Below are 19,295 nucleotides of genomic sequence, written 5' to 3' on the forward strand. Positions count from 1 at the left end.
CAGGCCCTTTCTGTACAGTTTAGGAGAGGTACTTCAATTTATAACCAGTTTAATTTAAAAACAGTTCTGTATTTCACTCATCTTTGCTAAAAATGGATTGCAATGCAGTCCCACCTCTTTGTCCATGGCAGATTAAGACTGAATTTGTGTATACAGCTCTACAACCATCTAGCTTCTGAAAAGCAGTAGTGCCTACTCCAACTTCACCATTCTTGATCACCAATGAGAGCACAAGTTTGTACAATTTTTAGATGGTATGTGTAAAAAATGAGTGCATTCAATATTTACAAATTTCATGAAGCAGAAATTGCAAATGTAGTAATATACATTTTTGTACATTAATTACATTTACATTAAAACATTTGCATGAGAATAGTACTAAAGAACTTCAATTAGTTCTACAATTTTTCTGAAAACTGGATCTTCTATACCCGCAAATCCATAATAACATACCTTGTGAATAAAATTGAATCCACAATATATCGACATTTCATCTAGATTTTTTTTACATTTTTGTATCAATTAGCTGTTATGTTTTAACTCATCATTTGTATATGAATTACTTTTTTGCAGTGCACATTTGTTTACACCAACTTTATAATGGATTTCCCCTTTTCATACTAGATATTGATAAATTTGCAAAATAATTGATGACACTTTGTCACATTTGTTGCTGTATTGTCAGTATATCCAGATGTTCCACATACTTAACATACATAAAAAGTGAAAAGTAGAGGGTATTTACCTTCTGAACTGTACTTAAAAGTGAATTTATAAAAGGAACAAAGAACAGAAGAAATCGGTGATTGACCATGTAAAACAATTATTGTATAAAACTCATTACTTTAAATTCAAAATTTAAATGAATACACTTTGTGTACCCTGTAGTTCATCCTTGATAGTTTATTTGGGACAGTGACTACTAAAACTCTGCACAAGTACATATAATGAATGAGAGTATGCATGTCAATGCAAGATCAGAACTAAAAAAAAATAGAGCAGTCGAAATCCCATTTGTTTTCAAACCTAGATTGGCTCTTTTAACATGTAATCCTTACCTACAAAAGTAAGCCCACAAAAATTAAAAAAATGTTGATAATCTTTTATCTTGATTATCCTTTTCTAGAACAGTTCATGTTATGCAGACATGGATTCATTATTATTGGTTGGATACCAATTTTTTTCGTGGATTTCATGGTTACCCAGGAACCACGAATTCCAATATGCAACGAATTACAAATTTTCTATCAGAATGTAAGCAGACCTTGGCAAAACCACAAAATCAAATATCCACAAAAATGCAAGTTCTTCTCAAACCACGGAAATTGGTATCAACGAAAATAAATGAATCCACAGTACTTTCTATGTATCAATTTAGGTGCTTCTTTGCCACATGTGCCAGTTAAATAGTCTTACAAATGTTGGAAGTATGAATTAAGTAACAATGAAACACTTCAATAATTGCAAATTTCCTTTCTATTCAGCTACCAGTAGTTATATGAGATACACTGAAGTTTATATTCATAGACATTTGATTGCATATCTTATTGTATTTCATTTGTATTTACAGCTGCTGAGTGCCCCTACACCTTTTATAATTGGAGTTCCTGCCAGTTTTATACCATACAAGAAAGAATTTAAAATTCCAGATGATGTCTGGCTTGTAGATCTGGATTCTAACAAGGTATTGTATACATGTACTTGACTTCAATATTGTCTGCATGTGTAAATATTTGTTGTCTGGAGCTAGCGTCTACACCATGTATACAAGTAGCATTGAGTGAGGGTGTTTTGTGCTATTGGCTATGGGCCAAGATCATTGAAGATTGAAGGGGGAAATTTTTTTTTTTTAAATTGAATATCTATTATTTTTACGCTGAATTTAATGTAGGTATCACAAATGAAAAGAACAGTACATTGTTTAAGAATATAACTGAACAATAATGTATGTTCCAGTTTTCCAGCTCAGCAGCAACTTTGAAATTTCTAATATATTATTGCGACAAAACTACCGTATTTAGAGCTTTGATTTCCACTGTTTTCTGACAATCTTAATCAATAAAAGCATCACACTTGTGACATTTATTTCCCCCTTCATCCAATCCCTATCATTAGGAGAGATGATTACTTTATCAATCACAACATGGTGCTCTTGTTCCATTCAGTAATTTGTTACGTCAAAGTGTTTCATTAAGTCGTAATCCAGAAAATTCCATTCTTAGCTTTCCAACTAATGAGTGTTTTTTCCTGTTATTCTGGCATTGATGAAATAATTGAATTGTGTTGTTCTATATGTAGTCTGTATACTATGAATATTTAATGATGCACGACTGGTAAAATCATATGTATGAAGGTAAATCCTGAAAAAGTGCTTCTAATATCAGGATATTTATAACGTGTTGAATTCATCATTTTATAAAATTGAGAATGGCTAATATAGCTATTCTTAAGTATGATAACATTAAAAGTTCATATGTTTTGGCTGCTATCTCCAAGCAGAAGTATGTGTACATGCACATTTAATTTTGGGCATTACAAGAGTTCAAAATAGTTTGTTTAGGGGTCAGCTGAAGCCCTCCTTTGGGTACAGGTTACTCTCTGTGTTGAACACCCATTAGTGATTAGTGGCCTTGGGGCTGTTTTGTGCTCTTTGGTGCAGTTGTCTCTTTGACATATTCCCCTTTTACATTCTCAATTTTATGTTGAGGGTCTGTCAACATATAATTTTACACAAAATTAACAATAAAACAAATTCCTACCATTGTTATAGTACATTGTTTTGTCGATTTTTGTTGAAATTTATGTCATAAATGTAAGTCATAGCACTGCTTAATATGGTCAGGTACATTGTGTTACTGGTATATGTTAGCTCGAATGGTGTCAGTTCATGAAGGTGCTATATTTAAAGGTCATGTCGAACTTGTTAGTCCTGCTACATGTTAACTTTAGGATGGTCTTTTAATTATTTGTTTTTCTTGGTTTTTAACATGTCATTTTATTGGAATGTTTGAATGGAATGTGTACATGCTTTTCCCTGTGACATCACAACATTCATGCAATCACCACGCTATTGACGTCAGGCAAAAAAATCAGTAATCTAATCAATAATGCTAGAAAGTATAGAAATTGACAATATAACGTCAGCTGTGAAATTAAGAGAAAGTGTTCGGTATAAATTCTAATAGATATTTGTTATTTCTAGTCGAAATCAATACTTGGAATCAGAACTCAAAGCCATTGCTAGAGGGATAAATTATTTATTGTAAAAGATTCCCAGAGAGGATAAATGTGAAGTATATGTCTGAAGATGCTTTATCATCATGATTCTATTGATATTTTCTTGTTTGCTTTTGTTTGAAAGTATTTGCATTTACAGAATTGTCATAAATCATCAATAATTTTCCCACAACCTAAACTAGGCTAACATGATTAACATCAGGGTATGAATATAGGCATTGTCCTGTCTGTCTGTTTGTCTTCTTGTTCAGTTGTTGTGTCTAGTCTGGACAAGAACTTTTAAATGCCATGAAGGACATTTTAGGTTTATTGCACGACTAATAGTAAATGTTGTCCTAAAAAGATTTTTATAATAGATAAAGTTATGAGTGTTAACAGATTCTACAGGAGATTTCTTCATCATGCAATAACCATTTCTTTTACAATGTATAGCAAAGTAAGCAATCCTGCTCCAGTTGTTGTGTTCCTCAGTTATTAGAATAAAAGTGTATTTACATGGTATCAGAACCCAGACTCAGCTTTGCATAAAATTCATCAGAGGAAAAATGGTTAATACTAAGTCTAGGCTTTCAGAATAAAACAAAATTATTTCTTATCAGGTATTATTATATAACAGGCTGACCAATTCTTTATCATAGGGTATAAATGACACATTATCATGATTGTGATAAGAAATTTCCAATGCCCAATGTTATGGCGACAGTAAATTGAGATAAGTTTACAGATTAGATTTTTAATCTTGTCAAGTGGAACAAAGTCATACATGTATACTGTAAAATTCACAAATGTTTTTCATGCATTTATTGATGTGATTGTTGATTGTTGGACATTTGATAAAATACAAGATTTAGTATTATGATTTTAGGAAATGCTACAAATAATCATGTTATCAAAATTTGTCAATACAAGATTTTATTTTTTCAAAACATATAATGAAATGTTCGTAATAATAAAAACACTTTGTCATAGTTGTACATGGATTAGTTGATTTGAATTGACCATTTCTGGTAATGCCTATTCAGAGCGTATATTGATTACTATGTGCAAAAGACTTGAAAAGTGAGCAATCAATTCTGTCGGAATCATCCCAATTAGTATTCAGGCTCCACAAGTGTGGTAATTACTGGCAATATTGCAATGAATGATTTATCTCCCTGTATACTATGATTGATTTCTACCAAACCTTCTATCCTCCTAGGCCTTTACTTCTATCTATTGATTGAGGAGTTTTAATTAGGCCAAGACGTGCTGTAATCTATAAGCTTTCTTAATGTGGATTGTAGATGTCGATATTGAAGTCTAGTATTGTAAAAAACAGACATTTAATAGTTCTCAGTTTAAGAAAAATCTATTATATAATTATAGACTCCTTTTAGACAATTCATTCTAAGACATCTGAGCAGACATCAGAAGTTGCCAATGGATACCAATGTGGTGCAATTGCTGCAATAAGACTTTGATAAAGTAGACTTTATGAAAGAACAAATATATCTGTAACAGATTACTTATTAAAAAGACGTGCACAAGAACAAATACTTAAAGAATTTTCATCTCATAGAAAGTAAGAAATATTGGTCTGATCATGTATATGGTTAAAAAAAATCTTTTGTATAGGAATGGAAAGCAAGTTTGTGTGTTTAATTTCTTGTTAATTTGTACCGAATATATTATTTATTGATTATCAATTTATAAAAACACAATTTGGTCTTTCTGACAAAAAAATAAATTATTTCAAAGTTTAATTTGATCAGATTTTTTCAATTTTCCTAATATGTCATTTCAGCAACTTCTGATTGATGTAGGAATATAAACATTGTAATCCAAATTCAATACAAATTGTTCTAATGAAAAGATGACACTCTCAGCACAAAAATTAATTTACTTTTCTAATAGTGCATGTAGTGTTGGGACACAAAAGCATTGATACTGCCAACTGGGTATCAATTTATTCAGATAGAGAGATGAATTAAAAGTTTAAAGTAGTTTAATCCCTATAAATAAACCTGAGAATGAAATAATTGAATAAACAACTCTTTTATTGAAAAAGAGAATTGTATAGAATTAGTTTATTATTCTAACCTTGTAAATGTAATTATTTTGGTATTCCTCACATAATAAATAGAAAATTATGTCATATAAATACCACCATTATTCAAATTTAAATAACATTATGTCAGATAATATAATACTTCACTGTTTTAGTTTTTCTAAATAAAGACCTTGATTTTTTTCTCATTTAAACCTTGATAAAATAAGACTGACTTCTGTTGCACTAGAAGAATATGATTTTATCAAATAAACAATATTTTCTACACAAGAAGCACTTAAAGCGACATATTTTTTGATTAAATGGACTTTTTATATGACCGCAAAAATTGAAAAATTTTTGGTCGTATATTGGTATCACGCTGTCGTCGTCGCACTCTAACTTTAGTAAAAGTTAATAGAAATCTATGAAATTTTAACACAAGGTTTATGACCATATAAAGAAGGTCCAGCTTGATTTTGGGAGTTTCAGTCCCAACAGTTTAGTAATTAGGGGCCAAAAACAAGTCCCAAATAAGCATTTTTCTTGGTTTTTGCACAATAACTTTAGTATAAGTTAATAGAAATCTATGAAATTTTAACACAAGGTTTATGACCCGAAAGGAAGGTTTGGATTGATTTTTAGGAGCATCTGGTTAAAAAATATTTTTTATGAGGAAAGATGGCACATTTATTTATTTTATTTACCTCAAGTTTACCGAAACAGTTTAAGATTTATTATGCTTTATTACCAAGGATTCAGGCTGGCTACTTGTGTAAATGAAAGGATATGTATATACATCAATGAACTAGCAGCCCAATATAAAATGCAATAAATGTAGAAAAGCAATACTAGATATGTTAGATTTTCTTTATCACTAAAGGGGCCAAAGATGCTACATGCACAAATTGCAAGGACGGTCTGTAGCAAAAGATAGAAAAGACACCACAAGTTTCATAGAATACATTTTAATAGAGATTCATGTTTTTCTTCCATGTACCTCGAGCAACAAACTTTTTTATTCAAGGATTCATGCTTTCCTGATCTGTTGCAAATAGCAGTACACATGTACTCTTAAATATACTTGTTTCAAAATAGTACACATTATATTCTGAATTCAGCTATAATGAAAATAAACTTTTTAAAGGTATTATTTTACAATTTATACAGTATATACAATCAAACAAATCTTGTAAAATATTAAAGAAATGATACTTATCTTTAATTCAAATAAAGGGAAAAATTGTTATTAAAACTTTAATATTTAATGGAATAGATATCTAAACTACAGAACTTAATATTTTAAAACCCTATTGAAAAACCACCTACACTTTTTAAGTGTGTATTTGTTTAACTTGATGTACAATGCATTGTATTGTGTTCATATATAGATCATGTAGATTGAATTAATGAAACACATATGAACTTAATGTGTGCCTGTTTCCAAGTCAGGAGCCTGTAATTCAGTGGTTGTTGTTTGTTTATGTGTTACATATTTGTTTTTCATTCATTTTTGTCGAGCCTGCAACTTTTGTTGCAGAAAGCTCGACATAGGGATAGTGATCCGGCGGCGGCGGCTACGGCGGCGGCGGCGGTGTTAGCTCACTTCTTAAAAGCTTTATATTTTAGAAGGTGGAAGACCTGGATGCTTCATACTTTGTATATAGATGCTTCATGTTACGAAGTTTCCGTCAGTCACATGTCAAATAACCTTGACGTCATTTTCATGGTTCAGTGACTACTTGAAAAAAAAGTTCAAATTTTTTGTAATGTTGAATTCTCTCTAATTATAAGTAATAGGATAACTATATTTGATATGTGCGTACCTTGCAAGGTCCTCATGTCTGTCAGACAGTTTTCACTTGATCTCGACCTCATTTCATGGATCAGTGAACAAGGTTAAGTTTTGGTGGTCAAGTCCGTATCTCAGATACTATAAGCAATAGGGCTAGTATATTCAGTGTATGGAAGGACTGTAATGTGTACATGTCCAACTGGCAGGTGTCATCTGACCTTGACCTAATTTTCATGGTTCAGTGGTTATAGTTCAATTTTTGTGTTTTGGTGTGTTTTTCTCATACTATATGCAATAGGTCTACTATATTTGTTGTATGGAATGATTGTAAGGTGTACATGTCTAGCGGGCAGATGTCATGTGACCTTGACCTCATTTTCATGGTTCAGTGGTCAAAGTTAAGTTTGTGAGTTTTGGTCTTTTTACCTAATACTATATGCCATAGGTCAACTATATTTGGTGTATGGAAATATTTTATGATCTTTATGTCAGTCGCGAAGGTTTTATTTGACCGTGACCTCATTTTCACAGTTCATTGCACAGTGTTTAGTTTTTGTGTTTTGGTCTATTTTTCTTAAACTATAAGTAATGGGTCAACTATATATGTTGTATAGAAGCATTGTTAGCTGTACATGTCTGCCTGGCATGGTTCCTCTGACCTTGACCTTATTTTCAAGGTTCATTGGTCTTTGTTGAGTTATCTTGGTTAATGTTAAGTTTATGTGACAGTTGTAATAAAGCTTAGCTTTATACTCAGGACTATCAACATAATATCAATGATTAGTATAGAAGGCGAGACATTTCAGCGTGTGCACTCTTGTTTTACATAAATAAGGCTGTTAGTTTTCTCATTTGAATTGTTTTACATTGTCTAATCAGGGCCTTTTGTAGCTGACTATGCGGTATGGGCTTTGCTCATTGTTGAAGACCATACGGTGACCTATAGTTGTTAATGTCTGTGTCATTTTGGTCTTTTGTGGACAGTTGTCTCATTGGCAATCATACCACATCTTCTTTTTTATGTAAAAGAAAACAGATTTTTAAAAGATACAAAAAAACAGCAAATAATGTAAACATAGATATAAATCAGATCAGCAGAAGAAATGTTGCTTTTTAGTCTCCCATTGTGACAAAAATGGCAACCCATAACACATTAATAATTGGTCAAAGCAACTGATTATGTCTTTTGAGTGTTAATCTTTGTTTCGTTCTTATGTTGTACTGTTATACCACTGTCCCAGGTTAGGGGAGGGTTGGGATCCCGCTAACATGTTTAACCCCGCCACATAATTTATGTATGTACCTGTCCCTAGTCAGAAGCCTGTAATTCAGTGGTTGTCGTTTGTTTATGTGTTACATATTTGTTTTTTGTTCATTTTTTACATAAATAAGGCCGTTAGTTTTCTCGTTTAAATTGTTTTACATTGTCTTATCGGGGCCTTTTATAGCTGACTATGCGTAATGGGCTTTGCTCATTGTTGAAGGCCGTACGGTGACCTATAGTTGTTAATGTCTGTTTCATTTTGGTCTTTTGTGGATAGTTGTCTTATTGGCAATCTTACCACATCTTCTTTTTTATACCTTAAGAAAACCAATTCTGTTTTGAGACTAGTCCTTTGGTTGCTATTGGTTGTTTTCTACTCATTGGTCAGGTTGTTGCATGTCTCTCTGGCACTTTCCCATTATCAATTTTACTAAATAACTAAGATTTAAAAATTGAACTACTCCTGTGATTTCCAATGGTACTGTTAATAATTGATAAGTTGGTCGTCCAGGATTCTGTACCTATTTACGCAGTACTATCTTAAGTTACCTTATTGAGTTGATAACTGCATTATTATGACAGTTAATTTAGATCTAAAATGCTATCAAACAGTTGTCAATGATATGGAAATGAAACCTCATTGATCAAATCAATGATCATGTATCCAGTTATCTGTTATTTACATGGTAATTTAATCATAGTAATGATTTTTTTACTGTTAGTCAATTGAATTACAGATGCATATTTAGATTAATTCAAGGACAAAATAGATTTTATGATGAAATCCATTAGTCCTGTGAGATATGATTTACCATGTTAATACAGATCTCTAAATAATGTTGTGTTACTAATTGCATTATGGGAAATTCAATTACTGGATTGGTACTTTTTATGAACATTTAAGCTTTCATGAAAAATATGATCCTTTCATTCTCCATCACAACTTTTTCCAAAGGGTATGCATGGTATGTGCACTCCCAAAGGTATTTACAACCCACACATTCCCAATGTGTATTTACACTTAACACATTACATACATTATATTCTTATATGCCTCTAACTGTGCATGTAGTGATTATAATTCATGTCATTAGGAAATCAACAGTTGTTAGAACTTTTTCATGCCTACAGATATTCATATATTTAGTTTGCATTTGGTCATAATAAGTTTTCATTCAATGTTTGATATTAGCTTTAAATTGGCCTTTATCTTCCTGATATGGTTATTATTCTGATGTCTATATTGTAAGGGTTTTTGTCTTTTTCATAATGCAGTTAAGTACAGTATAGTTATTTACATTATACATCTCCATATGTTGATATTTTCAACAAGAACATAAGTCATATATAACATAACATCTTGAATATCTGTTTTACCTTATTTGGAAATGAAATAATGGGGATAGATAAAACATAATTGTTTTCCTCTGTTAAATACCTGTATCTGTTAATTGTACATTGTAATTGGGCCATTAAAACGATTTATTAACCAACTTACTACAATATGTATAGAAATGCCCATGCTTTATAAAAGGAAAATTTCGACATCTGGTCATTATGAACGGAGAAATTGCTACAGCCAGTCATTACGAGATCTCAGTCATGCATTACGAAATCTCAGTCATGCATTACGAAACCACACCCGTGCATTACGTAATCACAGTCATGCATTATGAACAGTTGAAACGGGACATCGATTAAAACAAAATGTCGTTTATTTCTGTAAATAAGTGTGACATTTTTTTATTCTTTTTTAAACTTAATATCATAAAAATAAGTTTAATAAATGATGTTCATTAACATTGTTTTGTAACGACTTGAAACGGAAATATTTCACAGCCTTTTTCGAGAACGATTTTCGATTATTATCACTGTTTCATTTCCGTTGTTCAATCCTCAGAATGCAGACTTTACTGTCTGATTAATTCTTCCCAGCTACTTTTTATTTGCTAGATGAAATGAATTTTAATAGCATAAAATTAAGTACTTGGATGAGAAATCAGAAATTACATCTGACAGTCACAATGTTGACTAAAATTCCATGCGAAATTGAATGCGAAAAGACAAGTTGAAGTTCAGCTATGAAATTCCTGTATCTTCTTCACGGTAAGTTTTTTACTCTTTGTTTAATCGAAGAATAATATAGTATTAATGTATGGACTTTTTCATATTGGCCCTGTAACATGCCCAAGGTGTTAATAATGGCCAAGGATGGTTGTAATGGCCCTGAGGCAACGCCGAGGGCCATTACAACTGTCCGAGGCCATTATTACTATCAAGGGCATGTTACAGGGCCAATATGAAAAAGTCCATATATTGATACTTTTATTAACCAACTATAAAGGCAACTTCATTCAAGAACAGTCTTCGAGTCTCGGATCCAAAATTATACAGCTATCCACAAACTACAACAGGACCAATACAGAAAAGCCCGTTTCATAAAAATTTTATTAAATGGTTTTATTCTTCGATTAAACAAAGAGTAAAAAACTTACCGTGAAGAAGATACAGGAATTTCATAGCTGAACTTCAACTTGTCTTTTCGCATTCAATTTCGCATGGAATTTTAGTCAACATTGTGACTGTCAGATGTAATTTCTGATTTCTCATCCAAGTACTTAATTTTATGCTATTAAAATTCATTTCATCTAGCAAATAAAAAGTAGCTGGGAAGAATTAATCAGACAGTAAAGTCTGCATTCTGAGGATTGAACAACGGAAATGAAACAGTGATAATAATCGAAAATCGTTCTCGAAAAAGGCTGTGAAATATTTCCGTTTCAAGTCGTTACAAAACAATGTTAATGAACATCATTTATTAAACTTATTTTTATGATATTAAGTTTAAAAAAGAATAAAAAAATGTCACACTTATTTACAGAAATAAACGACATTTTGTTTTAATCGATGTCCCGTTTCAACTGTTCATAATGCATGACTGTGATTACGTAATGCACGGGTGTGGTTTCGTAATGCATGACTGAGATTTCGTAATGCATGACTGAGATCTCGTAATGACTGGCTGTAGCAATTTCTCCGTTCATAATGACCAGATGTCGAAATTTTCCTTTTATAAAGCATGGGCATTTCTATACATATTGTAGTAAGTTGGTTAATAATATAGTATTAATGTATGGACTTTTTCATATTGGCCCTGTAACATGCCCAAGGTGTTAATAATGGCCAAGGATGGTTGTAATGGCCCTGAGGCAACGCCGAGGGCCATTACAACTGTCCGAGGCCATTATTACTATCAAGGGCATGTTACAGGGCCAATATGAAAAAGTCCATATATTGATACTTTTATTAACCAACTATAAAGGCAACTTCATTCAAGAACAGTCTTCGAGTCTCGGATCCAAAATTATACAGCTATCCACAAACTACAACAGGACCAATACAGAAAAGCCCGTTTCATAAAAATTTTATTAAATGGTTTTATTCTTCGATTAAACAAAGAGTAAAAAACTTACCGTGAAGAAGATACAGGAATTTCATAGCTGAACTTCAACTTGTCTTTTCGCATTCAATTTCGCATGGAATTTTAGTCAACATTGTGACTGTCAGATGTAATTTCTGATTTCTCATCCAAGTACTTAATTTTATGCTATTAAAATTCATTTCATCTAGCAAATAAAAAGTAGCTGGGAAGAATTAATCAGACAGTAAAGTCTGCATTCTGAGGATTGAACAACGGAAATGAAACAGTGATAATAATCGAAAATCGTTCTCGAAAAAGGCTGTGAAATATTTCCGTTTCAAGTCGTTACAAAACAATGTTAATGAACATCATTTATTAAACTTATTTTTATGATATTAAGTTTAAAAAAGAATAAAAAAATGTCACACTTATTTACAGAAATAAACGACATTTTGTTTTAATCGATGTCCCGTTTCAACTGTTCATAATGCATGACTGTGATTACGTAATGCACGGGTGTGGTTTCGTAATGCATGACTGAGATTTCGTAATGCATGACTGAGATCTCGTAATGACTGGCTGTAGCAATTTCTCCGTTCATAATGACCAGATGTCGAAATTTTCCTTTTATAAAGCATGGGCATTTCTATACATATTGTAGTAAGTTGGTTAATAAAACCATTTAATAAAATTTTTATGAAACGGGCTTTTCTGTATTGGTCCTGTTGTAGTTTGTGGATAGCTGTATAATTTTGGATCCGAGACTCGAAGACTGTTCTTGAATGAAGTTGCCTTTATAGTTGGTTAATAAAAGTATCAATATATGGACTTTTTCATATTGGCCCTGTAACATGCCCTTGATAGTAATAATGGCCTCGGACAGTTGTAATGGCCCTCGGCGTTGCCTCAGGGCCATTACAACCATCCTTGGCCATTATTAACACCTTGGGCATGTTACAGGGCCAATATGAAAAAGTCCATACATTAATACTATAGTAGTGCTGATTTTAAAGTCATTCTATTAATGATTGGTATTGATATGAGTGAACAAATAAATTGGTTATTGATACCAGGATGGAAATTTTGTATTCAGCATGTTTTGTCTACAATATTTATGTTTTGCCCTTTTAAAGACAGCAAATAATGATGTACAATAAAACAGATTTACTATATAGAGATCAATTTTAGGAAAAATAACGACAGAATTCATTTTACACATATTGACGTCATTTGCACCTCTTAAAGATTATTCAAATGCATGATTGGATCATTTAATTAACCTTTTTACTTTTCGAGACAACCAAACAAATCAGCACAAATGCTTTACACAACCGTAATAATTTAATTAAAATTCAAATGCTAACATTGACATGCCAAAATTCAAGTTTTAATCAAAATTGAAGTCTCGGGCTGAGAAAGGGGCATTTATTTCGTGTGGTCTGTGGGAATTTAATGGATTTCAGCATCGAAAAAGAGGCAAACATATAGCCATAACCCGATCTCATCAATAAAGTATGTTATGAATAATGCTCATATCTTTCTACTAACCATTAAAAGTAATAATAGTAGGATTTCGTGAGCTCAGAAACCTTAATCTGTTGAAAAATGGCGTCGATTTATGTGCTTCCTTTTCGCAGCCTCCGTTACAATTTGACAAGGAGTGATGGGTATTTATGCAAATATTTAGGGACTCCTATCATCATAGATACTATTTTTGGTCATTTTATATTTAAATAGCCAATAGGATGCGAATGTGTCAGTTATTTTCAGAAGCGGAAAACACCCGCCATATTTTTATCTTTCAAAATAACGTCTCTTGCCATTTTCAGATGTTTGTTTCATGTAAAATAAAATCTCCTAAGAAGAAAATATAGCATAGTCACCCGTAAAACTTACCTATATAACTAATTAATGATGAAATGACACAAGTTTAATTGTCTTTAATAGTAAATTTCTTGAAAAACCACACGTACACGATGTAAACAAATTACTGAGATGGCGCGATACTGTCGCCGTCTATGTAAAATTCGCGATTGTCACCCTTGATTTTTTGGACGTAACGTCATATGGAAGGAGGCGCAGAACTGATCCGTGGCTTTCCCACTGGATTACATACTTTACTTGCATCATGAAATCAGCTGATTTGAGGGATTAGTCTGATAATTGTCAACACCAATGAACATATACAACTTAAAGTACATTTATATTGTAAATTCAGAAATGTTTACGATGTATTTACTATCAGTATTGCAAAACTTCCGTGGAGTAGCATTTAAGATTCTAATAACTTGAATTGTATGCAATTGCGATGCTCAATCTGGATTTTTTGTCCATTTGTCAAATATCACAATAATGAATGGAAATAAAAAACATTCAGATTTTGCAGTACAAATGAAATGATAGAAATATGTGTGTTATTTATTTGATATTCCTTTATGTGGGACTTTCTATACATTAGTTGAGCATCTGTTGTTAAATCAATATTATCACTGTTAAAGTGTTACAATGCTCTTCACCAGATGTGGTTATTATTCATATTAATATTTTTATAAATTATAAATCTTAGGTTTTATGTGTTTGGAATAAAAGGATTAAACGCTTTATGTAAACATGATAAATACTAAATTATGCTACCCTATTGTTTGTTAATTTTATTCTGTTGCGATTGAGTAACTGCTTTGATGTTTGGTACATCACTAATTATTTGCTGTGTTTAAGCAGAAATGATGTTTCTATGAATAATATATACCAAATATGTCATTTAAATTATAAATTTCTTGCCTCTTGATTTGGTAATAATGTTTAATCATATAGTTCACAGCTTTGGAAGTATTGCATGATCAAATTTTAATGCTTGAAAGAATTCTTGTATAAGCTGCATGAGCAAATGCTAAATATAGTTTCAAATATAGTATTTTCAATTTCATATCAGTTATTTTCTATTCACTAGCTATATATATAGGTGTATTGAGTTATGTCACATATTTTTGATGACTTTATAAGTGGAATATGGTATAATTACTGATGTGTTTCTCAGTTTTGCTGCCAAATTCTTTCAGAATATTAGTTCTGTACTTCCCTTACAGAGTTACTTTTCTTGGTTTATGTAGGCAGTCTTATGGGCATTATGTTTTCTGGTCTGTGCATCCGTCCGTTTGTCTGTTTGTCTGTTTGTCCCGCTTCAGGTTAAAGTTTTTGGTCGAGGTAAATTTTTGATGAAGTTTAAGTCTAATCAACTTGAAACTTAGTGCACATGTTCCCTATGCTATGATCATCATGATCTTTCTAATTTGAATGCCAAATTAGAGATTTTCCCCCATTTTCAAGGTCCACTGAACATAGAAAATGATAGTGCGGATGGGGCATCCGTGTACTGGGGTCACACTCTTGTTAAACATATTTTACTGTATGGCAATTAATCTATAGTTTGATCTACAATGGCATTGCTTTTGTAATTTGTAGACACTAGGTTTCATGTTGTTGAAAAGTCAATAACAAGTTGTTAAATCTGAAATGTGTTGTTTCAACTTATCTTTAGAATAAATCTATTGTAAATTTGTAATTCATTGGCTATTAAATTCAAGTTTTAATCGAAAGGGAATTCATGAAATTGGTTTCTAGAAAATATGGACCATAGAATCAGTACAAATTGAGGGCGAAGATTTGAATGTATTAAAAACTGCATAACGAAAAAAATAGTAAAACAAATATAAAGCAAATGAAAAGAAAATGTTTTATAGTAATATCTGTGAAAAATGATGCAGAATGTGAGACATATGGATCCTAAAATACACGTAGAAAGTTTTATATTTTAGGAGGTAGCAGACTTGGGTTCTTCATTACCTAATTATAAGATGCCTCATGTTCTGAAGTTTCTGTTTGGCATATTTCTGTTGTCCTTAATTTGTATGATAAACTGTATTTAGAATTGAATGCTTCTTTTTGTAACTTTATTGGGGTTTAAAAGCCTTGACCAAAGTACATTTTGTATTCTAAAAATGTGTGCACGGTCAACGCTTTTACGACCAAATGAAGTTACAAAAAGAAGCTTTCAATACTTATAATTACATTTTTTTATCTATGATCATATGAAAACAATTTTATAATTTTTTTAGTTAATTCACCTTTGCACTTTTTTGTGGGACCGATCGTGTTATCATGAACGAAAAGTTTTATTGAGTAATGCAATTGCTTAAGGAATAACATGTGATGTGCAGTTAGCCAATCAGAATAAAGTATTATCATGAAACATACATCTAATGTAATTATTTAGAAATAAACTACATATAAAACTGTTTATATTTTAATCATTATGTGATATTCACTCTTATAATATATAATATAATAGTTGTTTTTATGCCCCACCTACGATAGTAGAGGGGCATTATGTTTTTTGGTAGTGCGTCCGTTCGTCCGTCTGTCTGTTTGTTCGTTCGTCCGTTTGTTCGTCTGTCCGTCTGTCCCGCTTCAGGTTAAAGTTTTTGGTCAGGGTAGTTTTTGATGAAGTTGAAGTCCAATCAACTTGAAAATTAGTATACATGTGCCCTATGATATGATCTTTCTAATTTAAATGCCAAATTATAGTTTTGACCCCAATTTTACGGTTCACTGAACATAGAAAATGAGATTGCAAATTTCAGGTTAAAGTTTTTGGTCAAGGTAGTTTTTGATAAAGTAGAAGTCCAATCAACTTGAAACTTAGTATACATGTTCCCTTTGATAAGATCATTCTAATTTTAATGCCAAATTAGAGAATTTATTCCAATTTCACGGTCCATTAAACATAGAAAATGATAGTGCGAGTGGGGCATCCGTGTACTGTGGACACATTCTTGTTAATTGATAGAATCATAAATATTGATGCATGTCCATCATACAGGGTTCACCTGACCTTGGCCAACCATACTCTGTGTATGGTTACATGTATGCCTTGTAGGACTTATATGTCCTTCAGCTGATTTTCATGGATCACAGATAATGTTTAGCCTATTTGATGTCTGTCATGCCTGTGTAGTAAAATCTGCATCTTAAAATCTTTCTCAAACATAAATCCCAATCATGATCAATAAAGCAGGGGATACATGCACTCTTATGTATTTTATAGTTCTGAATGTTTAATTTATTTTCTTTTTCAGATGACCATTGGAAAAAATGAAGAATTACCTCCCTTACCTGAACCAGAAGGAACACAACTAAAAAATCATCTTAAACAGGTAATGTTCAATCCCATAATGCATTTAAAATACTCTATTGATGTCATTATTCTGAATATGGAAAAGTAAACAAAATCATGGCATCATCATATAAGGTTCATGGACAGCATAACAATTACATTTTGATTTAATTTCAGATTGTCTTATAGCAATTCTTAAGATCAAAGCAAAATTTCATCGTTATAAATGTAATATGATTTATTTTAAACATTATGTCTCAAATTCAATCTCTCAGTTTGAGACAAGAGTCATTCCTCGGTCAAATTTCTGGGATACCGGAGAATCAATATTACTTGTTTCAGTCTGTCAAGTCATTTGTGTCCTTCTATAATTCAATGACTTGTCAAGTTCAAGGCCAAATTAAAAAAAAAAGGAATTCACCTTTGATTTAGACATTGTTTGAAATAATGATTTTTTTCGTAGTAAACTACAAAAATTTGGCCACAAAATTTAATTTCCTTAGGGCTCTTGTAGTAGTATAGGCTTTTTGCACTGATGTGAAGTCAATTTACGAATGATAAATCAATTATTTCCTCATGTGCACCATTTACTATCTTCCAAATCTTAATTTTTCACAAGATTTTGTTAATACTATTGTAAAGGCCATTAGTCGAAAAAAATCTCTATAGTCCTCTTAATCTAACTATACAATTGTGAAATGGTAACTTCTTAAAATAAATTTGCATGCATTTGTTTTAACAGTTAAAATACAGTGTAAGTATAATGGACATTTATAAACAGATTCATTCATCTGCATTAAATATATACTATCTAATCCTGCCATTGGCTTTCTTTAGGGTCAGCTATATACACTTAGAACATAACCTGTGCACATGCAGTACTATTATGGTTCTACTGATAATATTTAATATTTCTCATGAATACAAATGTACACGTAAAAGTCATTTACATAAACTATATATATGAATACGAACTTTTATTTATGTTTGACTCTTGAGCAGAACATTAACAGGATTAACAAGCTACTTAAAATAATCACTGTGTGTTTACATTTCTATAACAAATATTTCTTTCATATTTTTTTCCCTACTATAAAATAATGAGTTTAAGTATGGTTAATTTTTTATATAATTTGTATTGTTGTAAAAGGCATACAACCATTTTATCTTAACTTTGTGTTTACTTATTTTCATGCAACTTGAAAGACAAACTTTCACCAATGTTAACAAATTTACTAACAACTAACAGATCATCTATACACTTGTTCATATTCAAAAATGCAAACTTCAACTAATATTCCTGCCTCTAATCAACTTTATACAAATTTTATATAAATTTACAAAGATCCATTCAAACGTTTGTTTGGTATAGAAATCAACATTGCTCTAACAGTTGAAACTGCTTGCTTCAGGTGTCTTTTCCTAAGATAGATCCATGTTTCACCTAAGCAATTTTGGTTTCACACCTGACTAAATTTGAAACACCTTTTCATATAATTAAAATAGATTTGGCTCCTTGCAAGAAAATTGGTTGTAGGATTTTAGTTGTAAAATGAAAATTTTTCATTATCATATAAATTTGAACATGTTGAAAGTAATTCATGGCCTATTTAGTGCATGGGCAATAGGTAGTAGAATGGAGCAAAGTGGACATGGGGGAAATAACAGAATGGAAATGAGAAACATGAATACATGTAAAAGAAAAAAAACAACATGAATATTAGAAAAGAAGCATTATGGGCTATTTGTCAATTTTCCAGCATGTTAAAAGGAATTAGAAGAGCCAGAATATATAGTTTAGAGGACTGATATAGTTTATTATGTAGCTGTACTGCACATTTATCTGTTGGTCATTAAAAAATGTTCAATTCTTAATCATTCTATGCTAATTTCATGCTTTTGCTTTAGGCTTTGGCTAGTATGAGTATGACACCTCAACCAATCAAAAATCTTGATACAGTTGCACATAATCCTGAAACCTGGAAAAGACGTGAGAGTTTTTCGTCACAGACTGGCTTCAATCCACTTATCTATGGTAACGATGTTGATTCAGTTGATGTTGCCACAAGGGTAGCCATGGTAAGTTAGTTTGGAAGGCCTGTAAATTGAAACAAATTAATTACGGTCAAGGGTTGCCATCCTTTATACATATTTATGTTGAGAAATTATAATTTTGAAAATTAAAACATTTTTATAAAAGAAAAAAAGCATTGTGTACTGATAAAAGATGTCTCCCAGGATTTGTATCATTAAGACATATTATTATCTTCTTTAATGTATTGATATATTTTAAACAATTCTTCCTATAAACTCTTGCAGACCAAGTGTAGTAACCGTTTAATGTGTTTAATTGTTAAAATGATTGCAACCACATCTGAA

General features: G+C 31.5%; 1 protein-coding gene across 32 annotated transcripts in view; it reads left to right on the plus strand.

Annotated features, from left to right (window-relative positions):
• LOC139482678 (MAP kinase-activating death domain protein-like) overlaps positions 1 to 19,295 on the plus strand; it is a 68,031-nt gene that overhangs the window by 11,056 nt on the left and 37,680 nt on the right. For 20 of the 32 annotated variants that reach the window (XR_011654910.1, XM_071266707.1, XM_071266699.1 and 17 more), the window contains exons 6-9: positions 1,571 to 1,684; positions 16,879 to 16,956; positions 17,659 to 17,670; positions 18,825 to 18,995. Coding sequence is in view for 31 of the 32 variants with exons in the window: in XM_071266707.1 (XP_071122808.1) it covers positions 1,571 to 1,684; positions 16,879 to 16,956; positions 17,659 to 17,670; positions 18,825 to 18,995 (375 nt within the window). In the remaining variant the exon portion in view is untranslated. The remainder of the gene's footprint in view (positions 1 to 1,570; positions 1,685 to 16,878; positions 16,957 to 17,658; positions 17,671 to 18,824; positions 18,996 to 19,295) is intronic. The other 12 variants (XM_071266694.1, XM_071266723.1, XM_071266695.1 and 9 more) reach the window with 1 other exon arrangement.

The sequence above is a fragment of the Mytilus edulis genome, chromosome 7 (assembly GCF_963676685.1).
Source record: "Mytilus edulis chromosome 7, xbMytEdul2.2, whole genome shotgun sequence".
NCBI classification, from domain to species: domain Eukaryota; kingdom Metazoa; phylum Mollusca; class Bivalvia; order Mytilida; family Mytilidae; genus Mytilus; species Mytilus edulis.